The sequence below is a fragment of the Amphiprion ocellaris genome, chromosome 16, assembly GCF_022539595.1.
Source record: "Amphiprion ocellaris isolate individual 3 ecotype Okinawa chromosome 16, ASM2253959v1, whole genome shotgun sequence".
Lineage (NCBI taxonomy): Eukaryota > Metazoa > Chordata > Actinopteri > Pomacentridae > Amphiprion > Amphiprion ocellaris.
This window is the reverse complement of record NC_072781.1, coordinates 27427673-27442753: the sequence shown is the minus strand read 5'-3', so window position 1 is coordinate 27442753 and position 15081 is coordinate 27427673. Positions and strand designations below refer to the sequence as shown.

At 38.0% G+C, this 15081-nt stretch overlaps 1 protein-coding gene across 3 annotated transcripts in view; it reads left to right on the top strand.

Moving 5' to 3' along the window:
- The window catches only part of LOC111567620 (contactin-associated protein-like 4), a 76739-nt gene that overhangs the window by 29043 nt on the left and 32615 nt on the right, over positions 1-15081 (top strand). For all 3 annotated transcript variants that reach the window (XM_023268869.3, XM_035947435.2, XM_035947439.2), the window contains 3 exons: positions 11385-11560; positions 11653-11790; positions 13619-13886. In XM_023268869.3, the coding sequence (XP_023124637.2) occupies positions 11385-11560; positions 11653-11790; positions 13619-13886 (582 nt within the window). The remainder of the gene's footprint in view (positions 1-11384; positions 11561-11652; positions 11791-13618; positions 13887-15081) is intronic.

Genomic DNA, 15081 nt, shown 5'->3' with positions numbered 1-15081 from the left:
CTTAGGAAAAGAATCGATAAGTGCAGAAGTCAGCTGGTGATGTCTTCTGAACTACGTGTAGCTGCATGTCACAATAATACAAAATACAGTTTAATTCATTGTTTAATTGCCTCATTATTAGAGAACCAATCATATATTAGATGGGTGACGACTAATCATCCTAAATTAAAGGAGAAGCTTCAAACATGTGAAAACAGCAGAAAGTAAAAATTTTACTTAGTTTAAAGAACAATGGTCTCACACTTGGTGGTTAGCACTGTCGCCTTGCAGCTAGAAGATCCCCGGTTTGTGTCCCAGGCTTCCTGGGGTGTTTCTGCATGGAGTTAGCATGTTCTCGCTGTGCATTTGTGGGTTTTCTCCTGGTATTCCGACTGTATCCCACAGTCCAAAAATATGCTGAGGTCAATGGGTGATTCTAAATTGTCCGTAGGTGTGAATGTGATTGTTTGTCTCTATGTGTAGCCCTGTGGTAGACTGGTGACTTGTGCAGGTGAACCTTCATCCTAAGTCTGCAGGAATAGACTTCAGCCCCCTGTGACCCTGATGAGGACCAACTGGTATATAGATAATGGATGGATGGATGATCTCAAATGGGACACAAAAGTTGTGTTTTTATCTCCTCACATGGACATGGTAGCTCTTTCATACCAGAAGTCTTTCCTACTATTTCAATTTTACCTTTTTCTTTATGAAATTTATTTCAAAACAAAACCGTTTTTAACTTAAAACGGAATTGAAAATGCAGTTTTATTGTGTCGGAACATAATTTCTGGGAGATACTGTTGACCGATGACACACAGTAACATTTAGTAAGAGTGGTTTTGTGGTTTTAATTAAAAAATCTCAGTCTGCTACTGCAGTTTGTTGAATTTATCTCACTAAACAGAATTGTCTCTTTGTTCTTAAGTGGATAAAGTAAAAAAAAAACAAACAAAACCATCTAATATTTGGCTTTCAGCTCAGAATTTTACTGGAGGTGGTTTTAGGTAGAAACTTATTATTGTCTCTTCTTAATTTCTGCCCTGCTGAGCCTTTTGTTGGTGTTTATAGGAAATAAAGACCTGAATTCACATTTTACTTTTTCTCTTGGCTAACACATCTATTTAGGCGTCTTCTCTTTACCTTTCTGCCACTTTTTGTCAAACCACTTCCTACTTCTTTGGCTGCTTTTGTCACATTTCTTGCTGTGTTGTTTTACCTCTGATCTCACTTTCTTCTTCTGTCTTTATGGGTCTGCATTTTGCAATTTATCACCACTCTTTGGTTCTCTTCTTCTCTATTTCTTCTCATGTTTTATGTTGGACTGAACTTACTACCTTCCTTTTGGTGCATCACTGTGTTTCCTACCTTTTACTTCTGCATTTTGAACCTAAAACCAATCTGGTTTTGCTCAGTTTTGTTTGTGAACACATCATCAGAATCTAAATGTGTTTCTCTGAGCCAATATAACATACGGAATCCTGTAAGTTTTATTTCACATTTCGTAACTGTCAGACGGTTTTTCATCTTTAAGTGTCACTGTTGGGCTTTTTGGCAGTAAAAATACAAAAATCCTCAGCTTGAACAAAACACATGCACTTCATCATGATTGACACAGATTTTCTACATTGTGCAGCTTTCTGCAACATCTGAATGCTGCTGTGTGAAAAATGTCACATTTTCCTGCATCAATATTTTTTTTCCAGTTTTGCAAACAGTTTTTAAAGAACAGCGTGTCAATTTAATGTCAGAAAATAAATTTTTCTCCCTTTTTCCACATGCAAACTGTCACCTCAGGGTGTAAAACTGCAGCCTGGACTTGACTCATTTCATTATTTATGGTTGTGACAGAGATGCCACCATGTTGGCGCGATGACATCGAGGTTAATTGTGTAGCGTCATCATCTTTTCTTCCTCTCCTCAGAAGCAGCTCCTTGTGATTTGTTTCTAAATTGTGGCCCAAAGCAGAATTTGTTGGTGACTGTGTTTCTCTCGCAGCTTCTCGCACACTGATGAATTTGGGGTGATGTAATTGCTAAGTTCAGTTGTTCACCTTCATCCGTCACACAGAGAACATGAATAAACATCACAGTCCGTCGTATGTTTGTGAGTTTTGGTCCGAGAAAATGACGATGAGACGAGCAGAGAAGTCAACTGAAGTCAATGTTAATTATACAGCACATTTAAAACAACAGCCTCCCTGATAAAAAAAAAATAAAACAAAATATTGATTGACGTTACAGTTAAGTGTAACTACTGGGGTTAAGACCTTGTAATGTTATTTATAATGAGACTTTACCAGAATAATGATCAAAACCAAACAATGTATAAAATAAGAATTTACCTGACAACAATACATAATAAGGCTGAGACTTTACAATATTATTAATCATGGAGATTAAACTAACTCATTTTTGTCTGAAGTATTGACCTTATTAAGAGGTATAACTGAATTAAGGAGCTCGTTTGAATAAATTTGGGAAATTATCACAAGTTTTAGGGACTGGTTTTGTATATATGGGCAAATTAGGATTGTATCTGACTTTCTGCAGACAGGATTCTGTGCAAGTGATTCTCAACAGCACCAATGTCAAGATCCCTGTTAAACAAAACAAAAAGTAACAACAACAATACAAAACCAACATTAACAGCAATAATAACAACCACAAGAGCAACATCATCAATAACGTCATCAACACTAACAATAACAACAACATCAAGTCATAACAGCAATAACAACAGCAACAACAGCAACAACATCTATGACAACATCAACAACAATAACAACAGCAATGATATAACAATATCATCAATAACATCAGTAATAACAGCAACATCACCACCAACAATAACAACAGCAACATCAAAAGCCATAACAGCAATAACAACAATAACACCAACAATAACAACATCAACAACAACAATAACAGCAACAACAATACCGAACAACAACAACATGAATGGCAGCAATAACAACAGCATTATCAATATCAACAACATCAAAAACAGAATCAATAACAATAACAACTACTACAGTATTAACAACAATAACAACAACATCCACAACAATAGCAACATTAATAACAACACTATAACAACAACAATAACAACAACTAGAATAGCAATAACATTATCAATAACAAGAACAAATCAATAACAATAAGTACAATATTAACAACAATAACAAAAATTATAATGGCAATAACAACAACTATAATAACAATAACAACAGCAATAACAACAACAATATTATCATCATCAACAACAAAAACAATGACAGCCATAACAACAACTATAACCACTACAACTACTAAAACCCCTACTACAACAGTATCATCAATAACAGCAATAACAACAGCAACTACAACAACAACACCATAGATAATATCAAGAACAACAACTACTAAAACTCCTACAACACTATAAATAACATCAATAACTACAACTAAACAACAACGAGAGGAACAACTGAGGTAACAGTGGAAGCCAGAACCCCACATAAAACATCTCCGAAGAACCTTTTGAGGGTTTCCTTGAGCAGCAGCAGCAGGAGGTTACTAAAGCAACTAAACTGAAGGTTCCTCAGAGCTCTTCTGTTTCTCAAAGAGAACAAGTCCAGAATCATTACAGTATAAAATCCCCTAAGTGACGCTTCAGTGCCTTCCTCTGGGCAATTCCACCTTTTCTAATTCCAGGCCATTATGCTGCCTTTTAAAAAAGTTAAAAAGGTTTAACTTTGCAAATTACAGCAGAGGTAATAATTGTTTAATTTGCACCTTTTACCTGCTTCAGACTCTCATCAGTGTGTTATGGTCGGGCCCTTCGCTGTAACAGCCTATTATGAGAGTTTTGTCGCCCATTTAAACTCAGCAGCCTTCAGCGGCACTTAACAGGAGACACTTAGTTCCACTCTGTTTGCTCTGAGCCTCCGAACTGTTGGAATAAATACACCAGCTTATTAAAATGTATGTGTTCTCCTCAAACACAGTCACTTCATCGTTACTGTACATTCATCACAATGTTGGATTATAGTTCTGAGGCTCACTGGTTCATAATTAGCTCACTTTTTTTTTGGCACCAGAATGTTTTGTAGTAAATGTAGCATAGAAGATCTTGTGTTTTCTTGTCAAGCTTTTGTTGGATGAAGAAGGAAAATGGCATCAGAAAGGCAGTCAGATTCAAGTCTATTAATATCTCTTATAGTCAAGTAAATTATGATTTATATAATTTTTCAGGGTTTTTGTCAGGTTTAAATCCCCAATATGTCAATTTTTCTAGTAAAATCACATGATAAATAACAATAAAGGATCTTACCCCTTACATTTACACTACTTAGCTCACTTTTGCAACACAAATCATAATGTCTTTTTTTTTGCCTTTTCGGCTTTATTGGATAGACGCAGAGTGGAGACAGACAGGAAACGGGGGAGAAGAGTTGGGGGAAGACATGCAGCAAAGGGCCGCGAGCAGGAATTGAACCCGGGCTGCTGCGTCGGAGACCAGCCCCTGTACATGGGTCGCCCACTTAACCCGTTGAGCTATAAATGTTCTTTAACTGTTACGCGCTGAGTGAATACTTTAGGAAAAGTCAGCCTGAAACTATGACTTTTATGGTGCTTCTACTGCTGTCAAATGTCAAAACAGGTCGAATTAAACCGGAACAGTATGTAAGAGTTAAACATTTCCTGTCATTTAGGAGTTCTTGTAGCTAAAAATAAATGTGTTAAAACAGATGCCGACAACTCATTCTGGCCTGTGAATCAGTGCTGGAATATTACTCTTGAGTGATCTACAGGAAGATTTTCCAGTCGTGTTCAGTCTGACTGGATCGTAAACAAGCAGCTCGACGGTCATCATGTTCGTGTCCCGGAGGACCAACTGTTCTTAATTTTACAGCCTATAGCTGACAGCTCATTCTGGAGACTCTGAGGTGATGTTTGACTCTCAGTAACGAGCAGAGTGGAGCTCCGAGGCTCCAGCAGTCGAGTGTTTGTTCTGGGGAAAGACTCTGTGGAGTTATTAAAGGGGATGTTACTGATTGGGTTCACTGTTTTTTGTGGATATTTACAGACTTATAGCTAAAAATTCTAGAAAAGAAACATGCAAAAACAATTTAAACTATACTTGATGCACCTTGAAGTGATACTCACGAGGAAAAACTAAACCACCAGTGGACCGCAGCACAAAGTTTTTCTGTTTTTCGTCTTCGAACACACAAGAAACTGCCAAACTTCATCCTCTTTGAGCCCTTGTTGTCGTGTTGATGGATCCTTTACTGTAAGCCGAATGGAATAAAATGAAAATGCTGCAACAATTACAGCCGTCTGATGAGATCCTTCAGCGTCTCCCAACAAAATTAGATTTGGAGTCACAGCAGAGAGCCATAATTCAGAGACAGACTATGAGGTGATTATGAGGTGATGTTACTTCAGGAAGCCGTCTGCGATGATCTAAGTACCTGGACGGTAAAAATCAAAGAACGGCTTCCAGGAGCTTCTCTCAGCTTCTCGAGTCATAAAATCAGAACAGTTTCCTTAAAAAATCCACCAAAGATGCCTGAATGAGTCCTGACCTCACAAAGGGAAGCTGTAGGAAGTCTGAAGGGCAGTTAATGGATCTCTGCTAATTAGAATCTAAACAGCAAACACGTTTATTTGCTTGTCTTTAGATAATCTGCACCTGATTTAAACCTTATTTTGATAACCTCCTGAAACAGACAGTAACAAATAACAAAGATAACAGAATTGTGGATAACCGTGGGAAATGAAATGCAGGGGGTGACATGTGACACTAGCACCAAAAGGTGTGCTATTTTCTTCATCACCTCAAAAGGGTCTATTATGGGATGGCTACACCATTTGCCTCTGATGCTAACAGCAACATGTTTTACACTGAGGTGATCAGAAAAGTCTTTGTTGCACAATTTGCACACAACCACACTTTTATCAAAGCTGCCATCGGGAAGCTTTTTAAAAGAAAACTTTCCGCCCAACAAATTCAGTGTGGACTCGTCTTCCTTCACTGTTCACCAAACTTTCTTGTGGTACTGACATCACTCCTGTGCATCTTCTTCACGGCTGGCGAACAGACTTTAGGTTCATTACCGCCACCTACTGTGCTGGAGTGCGCATCAGTGTTACTGGTGTGCCAGAAATTAAGGAACTGAGAAAGGTGCGATTAAATGTGTTATTTTTTCTGTTTTAATTAATCGAAATTAACGCGTTAAGTCCCAGCCTTCGTTAGATTACAGGCAAAGTTGCAAAATATCTGTTATGTGATATGATGAGGAGAGCTGTTTGTGGTGTTTCTTCCAATGTTGCAGGTAAAGATCATATAAAAATTAATGTCGAAACAAAGGCAATCCAGTGGCTTTCCTTATTTTGGTTTCTGGTTTTCTCAAACATTTTGATGGTTTGTTGACTGGTCAACAGTTTGTGACCAAAGTTGCACTTGGTTCACTTGATTTCTCTCTGAAATTTATCACTCCAGATCGTCAGCTGTGTCTTTATATGGTCGTGGGTTGAGGATGGGCGGTTGGGTTGTCAACACTGGATTGCCAATCAATCGCAGGACCAGATGCTAATTCATGCTTTCTGTCCTGACGTCCATTTGTTTCCTTGCTGCATGCACAGTTGATGTGTTCACAGTCCACAAACTTTGGGCTGTATTTAGACGTATGCAGAAAGCATGAATTGGCTTTTTGTGACTGCATGGATTTTACGTGACAAGATGATGCTCCAAGCAAATGCTTGGCATTATGAGGAGATTCACTGTGATTCACACCTTTGAAACTCATTAAAGCTGGGTGGGCAGGATTTTTTTTGGCATCTTTTGGCAAAAAAAACCAACATAATTAACCTTTCAGTGTATTTTTATTCAGGAATTTGACTTCTTCACCTCCTTTTTGTTCTAATTTTATTTAGAAAATCAAACCTATGATGGAGGATTTTAGCCAGCCTCAGCCTTAATATGTATTATAGTCAAGGAAAGTATGATTTTATATCATTTTTACATTTTTTTTGTGGGGTTTAAATCCCTAATATGTCAAATTTTCAAGTAAAATCACACCATAAATGTCAAAATAGAGTCTTAACCCCCAAATTTACTCTTTTTAGCTCACTTTTGAAATGTTTTTTGACTGTTATGCTGTTTTGCACAACATCTTTTGTCTTAAATATTTGCTCTGTTAGGTCATGAACAAGGCTCTGATTCTTCTGTGGGAGGTGACTTCACTGACAACAAATAAGATTACAAATAAGAAGACAATTTCTTTATATTTACAATATATTAGGAATCATTTTGCCAAGAAATTATCATATGTCATATATTACTAAATTGCAGCAAAAAGTAAAGGTTTACAATTTGAAGGAAACAGGAAATTACAGGCATTAAAACTCTTAGTTACATGTATATATTTACCTGCAAATTAAACATGATTCGGCTATTTTTCAGGTATCTTTAGGTGCACTTGGTTAACAAGGAATGATAAAATTATCGACATCCTGCAGCATGAGACTAAATGTTTGTTTTATTCATATTCAACCACATGTAGGATGTTTTCTCTATTGACTAAATCATTCTGTGCTGTAAATAAACACCAAATAAACCTTAATAGAAATGATTTGGTGTCTAACTATCTTCTCTCTGGCTGTCATTAGTGCTACATTAATACGCTTTGCCTTTGCTTCTGTCGGCCTTTGACATCTGCAAACATCATTCTGCTGATAAATGATGATTAAGTTGACTTCACGCTTCCTCTCCAAGAATCTGCCAAACACACCAATGATGACTGATGACGGAACGCATTTAAACTCAACCTACTCCGTTGTTATTTCTCTTTTTTCCCTACGCAGACAAAGTAGTTTCCCTTCAAACAGTATCTAATTCATATTTAATGACCGAGTGCATTTAGCTCAACCTTCACCTCCGTCGCTCTGCAGAAGCTCTTTGCTCTGCTGACACTTTGGGGACTGTAGAGATCCAGCAGCATTTCCTCGGTCATTTATTAATGCTGCTGCTCTGTCTAAACCCCCTTTACTGTTAATTATTGTATGTGTTGTCATCTGCTCTTTTGTTTTTATGTTGTTTTCATTTGGAAACTGCAGGTGTAGGTTTCTAGAAATGATCCCCAGCAGAAAACGGTGCCACTGCAGCACCGGTTTAGAGACCTAGAAAACGTTTTGCACATTTAGTTTCCAGATTAGAGTCGAATTTATTTATAAAGTACATTTAAAAGAGGAGGAGTTGAACCAAAGAGCTGCACAGTAAGGCAGAAATACAGTGACTCATAGGGAAAACTGAATAAAAACACAATACAATGGAGAAAAATAGAAGATGCATCACAATAAAGGATGAAATCAAAGTGTCAGGCTCTACTCTGATATAATGCTGAAGACAAAATGTGGGTTTTTAGGCAGTGATTTAAAAGTTTCTTACATTAAAAGTTAAACTATTACAGGATCATGAGCCGCGTCTATTTTTGTGCTTATTTTGGCTGGTTGACCTCAGTGCACTACATCTAAAGCGCTCTAACATATAAGGTAGCTCCAATACATTTAAAATCTTAAAAACAAACAACAAAATCCTAAAATCAATGCTCAAAATGGACAGGAAACAAAGTGGAAAGAAGCCAATACTGGTGTTAGGGTAAAAGACAAACAGCTGCATTTTGTACGAGCTACAGAAACTAAATCAGGAAAATCAGCAAAATATCACTTAAAACATTATCAGTGCAATCCTTAATTATATAATAATAAAATAATAACCTGTGTTAAATAATATTTAAGCTGATTTAAATACAATGAACAGATTCCCATTTAATAAATATAGATATTTGAATCATTTACAGTTTTTAGCCTGTTTTCTTGCCTTTTCTTTCCTATATTTTCCTTTCTTTTATGGTTAATGTGTAAATGATACCCTTTTGTGTAATGTTGCTAGTTATTATCTGTATAAAATGGAAAATCTGTAAAATACAGTCATGGACGAAAGTATTGGCACCCCTGGAATTTATCCAGAAAATACACCATTTCTCCCAGAAATTGTTGCAGTTACAAATATTTTTGATATACATGTGTTTATTTCCTTGATGTGCATTGGAAAAACAAAAAAACAGAAGAAAAAAACTAAATTGACATTATTTTACACAAAACTCTTTTAAACCTGTGGGTAAATCATTTTATTTCAAGCATGTGATGCTCGTTTAAACTCACCTGTGGCTAGTAACAGCTGCTGGCAACATAGAAATCACACCTGAAGCCAGTTAGAACGTATAAAATTTGACTCAACCTTTGTGTTGTGTGTTTATGTGTGTCACACCAAGCATGGAGAAGAGCAAGAAGAGCTGAGAAATGGCTGAGGACTTAAGAAGCAAAATTGTGGAAAAATATGAACAATCTCAAGGTTACAAGATCATCTCCAGAGATCTTGAAGTTCCTTTGTCCACTGTGTGTAATATAATCAAGAAGTTTATAACCCATGGAACTGTGGCTGATCTCCCTGGACGGGGATGAAGAGAAAAACTGATGAAAGAATGCAATGCAGGATAGTCTGAATGGTGGATAAACATCTTCAGTCAACTTCCACACAGATCCAGTCTGTCCTGCAGACTCAGGGTGCAAAAGTGTCAGCTGGGACCATACGTCATCATCTGAATGAGAAGAAGCGCTATGGCAGGAGACTGAGGAGAACCTCATTGCTGACCAAGAGACATAGAAAAGCCAGACTGGAGTTTGCAAAAATGTACCTGAGTAAGGTTCAATCCTTCTGGGAGAATGTTTTGTGGACAGATAAAGGTAAAGCTTTTTGGAAAAGCATGTCATTCTACTGTTTACAGAAAACAGAATGAGGCCTACAAAGAAAAGAACACAGTACCTACAGTCAAACATGGTGGAGGTTCATAGATGTTTTGGGGTTGTTTTGCTGCCTCTGGGTGCCAGGAATCATGAAATCTGGAGACTATCAAGATATTTTGGGCCACAATGTAGGGCCTAGTGTCAGAAAGCTGAGTCTGCGTCAGAGATCATGGATGTTCCTGCAGGACAATGACCCCAAACATACCTCAGATAGCACCAAGAAATGGTTGGAGACAAAGTGCTGGAGAGTTCTGAAGAGGACAGCAATGAGTCCGGATCTAAATCCCATTGAACACCTATGTAGAGATCTTAAAATTGCTGTTGCAAGAAAGCACCCTTCAAATCTGAGAGACCTGGAGCAGTTTGCCAAAGAAGAGTGATCCAGAATTCCATTTGAGAGGTGGAAGAAGCTTGTTGATGGTTATAGGAAGCGACTGGTTTCAGTTATTTCTTCCAAAAGGTGTGCAACCAAATATTGAGATGAGGTTGCCGACAATTTTGTCAGGCCCATTTTTTGAGTTTTGTGTAAAATGATGTCAATTTTGGCTTTTTTCTTCTGCTTTTTTATGTTTTTCCAATGCACATCAAGGAAATAACCAAGTGTATACCACAAACATTTATAATTGCAACAATTTCTGGGAGAAATGGTGTATTTTCTGGAAAAATTCCATTGGTGGCAACACTTTCATCCATGACTGTAACTATAAAATGTCCAAAAAAATATAGTTCAAAACTGTAAACAAAACATTAAAATTCCTGCAAACTGCACTTATTAAATTAAATTAAATCAAATGAAATTATTCTTTAACCCAAAACATGTGAAAATAAAACATTAAGAATTGTATACTTAGCTCCCGGGTTAAAGTCAAATTTATTTATAAAGCACATTTAAAAGATGAGGAATTGAACCAAAGAGCTGCACAGTTTTAAATGGCAATTTATAAAGAAGAAGTGGAGAAGAATTTTTGAAAAAGACACATTTTCTACAGGGAAGAAACTTTGACATCCCAAAGAAAGATAATTCTGCAAACTACACTTTAAAATTAAATTAAATTTATTTTTTTCTCTCCCCCCAAAAACATGTAAATAAAACATTGAGAAATTTAGAAGAAGACACATTTTCTACAGGGAAGAAACTTTAACATCCCAAAGAAAGATAATTCTGCAAACTACACTTTTAAATGAAATTGATTTAATTATTTACTCTTTTCTTCCTCAAAAAACATATGTAAATAAAACATTAAGACGTTTAGAAAAAGACACATTTTCTACAGGGAAGAAACTTTACCGTCCTGAAGAAAAATAATTCTGCAAACAACACTTTTAAATTAATGACATACTATTCAATTTAATTAAAAATAAAGTAAAATATTATTTTCACACACAAAAAACAAACACAGGGAATACATTTCTGCAAACTACACTTCTTTAATTTTATTCAACAGAAAAACTTAAAGATATCAGCTTTCACCCTTAGATTCTCCTCGTTCCCTTTATCTACCGTCACCACACCATCATCTAACTCTTTGTCTTCTTCCTCCCACTCTCCAGGCAGGACTTTATCTCCAGACAACCAGCACCTTGTGTCTCTCAGCAGCCTGTTAGACGACCAACACTGGCATCACGTCGCTGTGGAGCATCACAACAACCACCTCAACCTCACCGTGGACAAAAGCACAGTGTGGGTTCAGATCCCAGCCAGATTTAGCCACTGGGACCACGACCAGGTGGGATGAAGCCACAGAAAAACACCCACCTGCAGTAGCACTTGCACACGTTTCAGTTCTGATGCACCTTTTTCTGTGTTTTGTTTCAACAGGTGAGTGTGGGAGCGGAGCAGGGCATCGGCTCTCAGAGGGCAAAAAGAAATTTCCATGGCTGTTTGGAAAACCTCGTTTACAACGGCCTGAACCTGGTCGACCTCGCCGAGCAGAAAGACCAGCGGGTTTCCGTGAAGGTAAACCGGCTCACAATGTGCTATAGAAAAGCACATTTGTGTGTCACAATGTGTAGCAACACCGAAAGGTAGATAAAGTCAGGTAAGAGTAAAAGTCCTGCATTTAAAGTTTAGAAGAAGAAATATTACTGTTGAAATATTAGGTATGTCCCGAATCCGAACTCTAGATCGCCAATTAAATCCAGTTTTAACTGATCTGTTTGGCAAGAACCTGCACTCAATCTTTTGTTTACATCCAATCCAGTGGTGTAAATTTGAATAAGTCATTTAGAATGCACAGCAAAAAAAAAAAAAAAAACAATCCTGGCTGTGTCATTCCTCACAAACCTATAAAAGAATTTAAAATCAATTCAAAAGCTAACAGATAACCGGTGTCAAGACTTTAAAACAGACATGATGTGTTCTCTCCTTTGGCTCTCAGTCAGCATCTTGCAGCTCTTGCAGCTGATTCCTCAGTCGAGCAGAAAGAACAGAATTACACCATCTGATGACTCTATTTGTTCGTGGTGATTATCCAACCTCTTCGTTTAACTCAGTGGTGAATGTGATGACTGTCTGCATTAATGAATTGAATAGCACTGTGGAAGCAGCATGGAGTAATTTAAGGGTGGAAGCGTCTACATGAGCTCACAGTGTATCTCCATAATCCACCGTAGACGGTAGGGCTGGACCCGAATATCCGAATATACCACCGTTGTGACGGTGGTATATTCGGATATTCATATTAGAATTTATCACCTGGTGGTACTGCAAACAATTCTGAAAAAATGGGCTCAAATGGATAGATAGATAATAGATAATGTAGCTGACCTGATGTGTTAAACTAACTTGAAGCAAACTTTGAGAAATTATTAATAATTTACACTCAGCTGAGCTCCCATGTGTCCTGATTTAAAAAATAATGGCTCTTTTACCATTTCAGGACACCCTAGGAAGTATTTTTGCCTATACAGCATTCATTTATTAAATTTAAATTTACTGTCATGATTTGTTGTTGAGAACATAATATGCATTTGTGTTTTGTTGTTGTTGAGTCAAACTGCATCATATTCAAAAGACATGAAATGATAATCTAAGTCAACAAAATACGTTCTTAAATCGTAGCGTGTACGACTCTTACAAAGTTACAGTTAACGTGCCCATGTTAAAATGTAAAACCCAAGAAACAACTCTTTACTTTTACTGTAAATGCTCTAAGTGTGAAGTCATGTGCGTATCTCCGGCTGAGTGTGTTTGTTTGTGTACATATGAGTGTTTCTTTGATTGTGTCCAGCTAATGTACACCGCAGACTCCCTCCTCTTCAGTCTGCATTACTCTATATTGCTTTAACTACTCCACAAAGAGCTTTTAGATTTGATCAAGTGTCGGTGTGCTGCATGCTCAACTGAAAATAGAAACCCAGTATTCCCATCAGGGGCCCTGGATGTAACTTACCACTGCTGCTGCCCCGGCACTAGACTTACTGCTATTATCACTTCTCAAAACTATCAGCCTGCAGAAATGAGCCGCTGCTCAGTCACTTAATCGCAGTCTTCCTCGCTTTCTCTCAACACTTCTGCTCCCTCGTACTTCCCCTGTGACCTCAGAAAGCTTTTGGCTGACATTGGTGGCTTCAGTTTGATCTGCTGGTGCCTTTACTAAGCCTGGCTATTACCATTATGGTAATACTCTCATGCTTTTTAAGGAGACTCGCTGATGAGATTCCTGTGCATCAGGGCACCTAAACGCAGCCTTGGAGATTAATTCATATTCATACGTTATCGTGTTTTCCCTCTTTAGCTGTAGTCATCTCTCTCCCCATGTCTTTTCCCTCCTCATCTGTCTTAGGGCAATGTGACCTTTTCATGTGATGAACCCGTTTTCGTTGCCATGACGTTCGCCGGCCCCCAGAGCTTCCTGTGGTTACCTGGAGGGACGGATCCGTCGTCGGTCGGCCTGTCAGTGGGGCTTCAGTTTCGGACATGGAACAAGGCGGGACTGCTGCTCACCTTTGATCTGCTGAAGCAAAGCGGTGCAGTCTGGTGGTACCTGAGCAAAGCCAGACTCCATCTGCAGATCCACAAACCTGGCAGGGCGCCGTTGGAGCTCAGTACAGGTCAGTCTGAGCCACAACCTTTAAATTAAACCCTTTTCACCCCAAGTGTCATCTATCCTGCTATTACAGTGCCTATAAAACCTTACCTCCTTCAGACGTCTTCAGCTTTTATTGCTTTTCAACATTTTTCTTCATGTATCTTGAATATGTACAAAAAGCAGCAATATAACACACTTACGGGAAGAAGAAAATGCAAAAAGCATAATATGAGCTCTTTAAATTTGTAAGCATTTACAGTGCCCATGGAGCGTATTCACCCACCCTTCATGGTCAAAATAATTTGTCTTTTTTGACAAGAAGTCACAAAAAAGACTGTTTTATGTCAAAGTGAAATTAATAATATATAAAGTGACTCACCTAATTCAACACAGGTGCATCCAGGCGGTGCTAGAAGTCACACAGTTTGTGAAATGGAGATGATCTGAGTGCAGTGAATGTGTCTCAATTGAATGTAGTAAAAAGACACCTGTACCTGGAAGGTCCAGTCACTTGTGAATCACTACTCCTGGATGTAACTACTACATGAGGACCAAAAAACACTCCAAGCCACTTTATGAAAATGTTACTGAAAAGCATAAGTCAGAAGATGTCCCTCAGAATACAGTTAAATCCATCATTAAGAAATGGAAGGAATAAGGCACATATGTAAATCTACCCAGACCAGGCCATAATATAAAACTGAGTGACTGAGTAAGAAAGAGACTAATGAGGGAGGCCACCAAGACACCCATGACTCCCTCTAAAGGAGTTACAAGTTTCAGCAGCTGAGATGGGAGAGACTGTTCATAGAACAACTATTGTCTGTTCTTCACCAGTCAAAGCTTTATAGGAGAGTGACAAAGAAAAAGAAAGCAAATTAAATCAACAAATAGAGTTCATCTGACGGCATGCAGGAAACTCTGAAGTCAACTGGAAGGAGATTCTTTGGTCTGATCAAGAGCAAAATTAAGCTTTTTGTCCATAACACAAGATGCTGTGTTTGACAGACACCAAACACTGCACATCATCACAAAAACACCATCCCCACAGTGAAACATGTAGATGGCAGCATCATGAGGTGAAGCATGGTGGTGGCAGCATCACGACGACAAGTATGGTGGTGGCATCATGATGACAAGCATGGTGGTGGCAGATCTGCAAACATTATAGCAGCATTTCCCACCAACTGACACTAAAAGGATAATTTTACATTAAA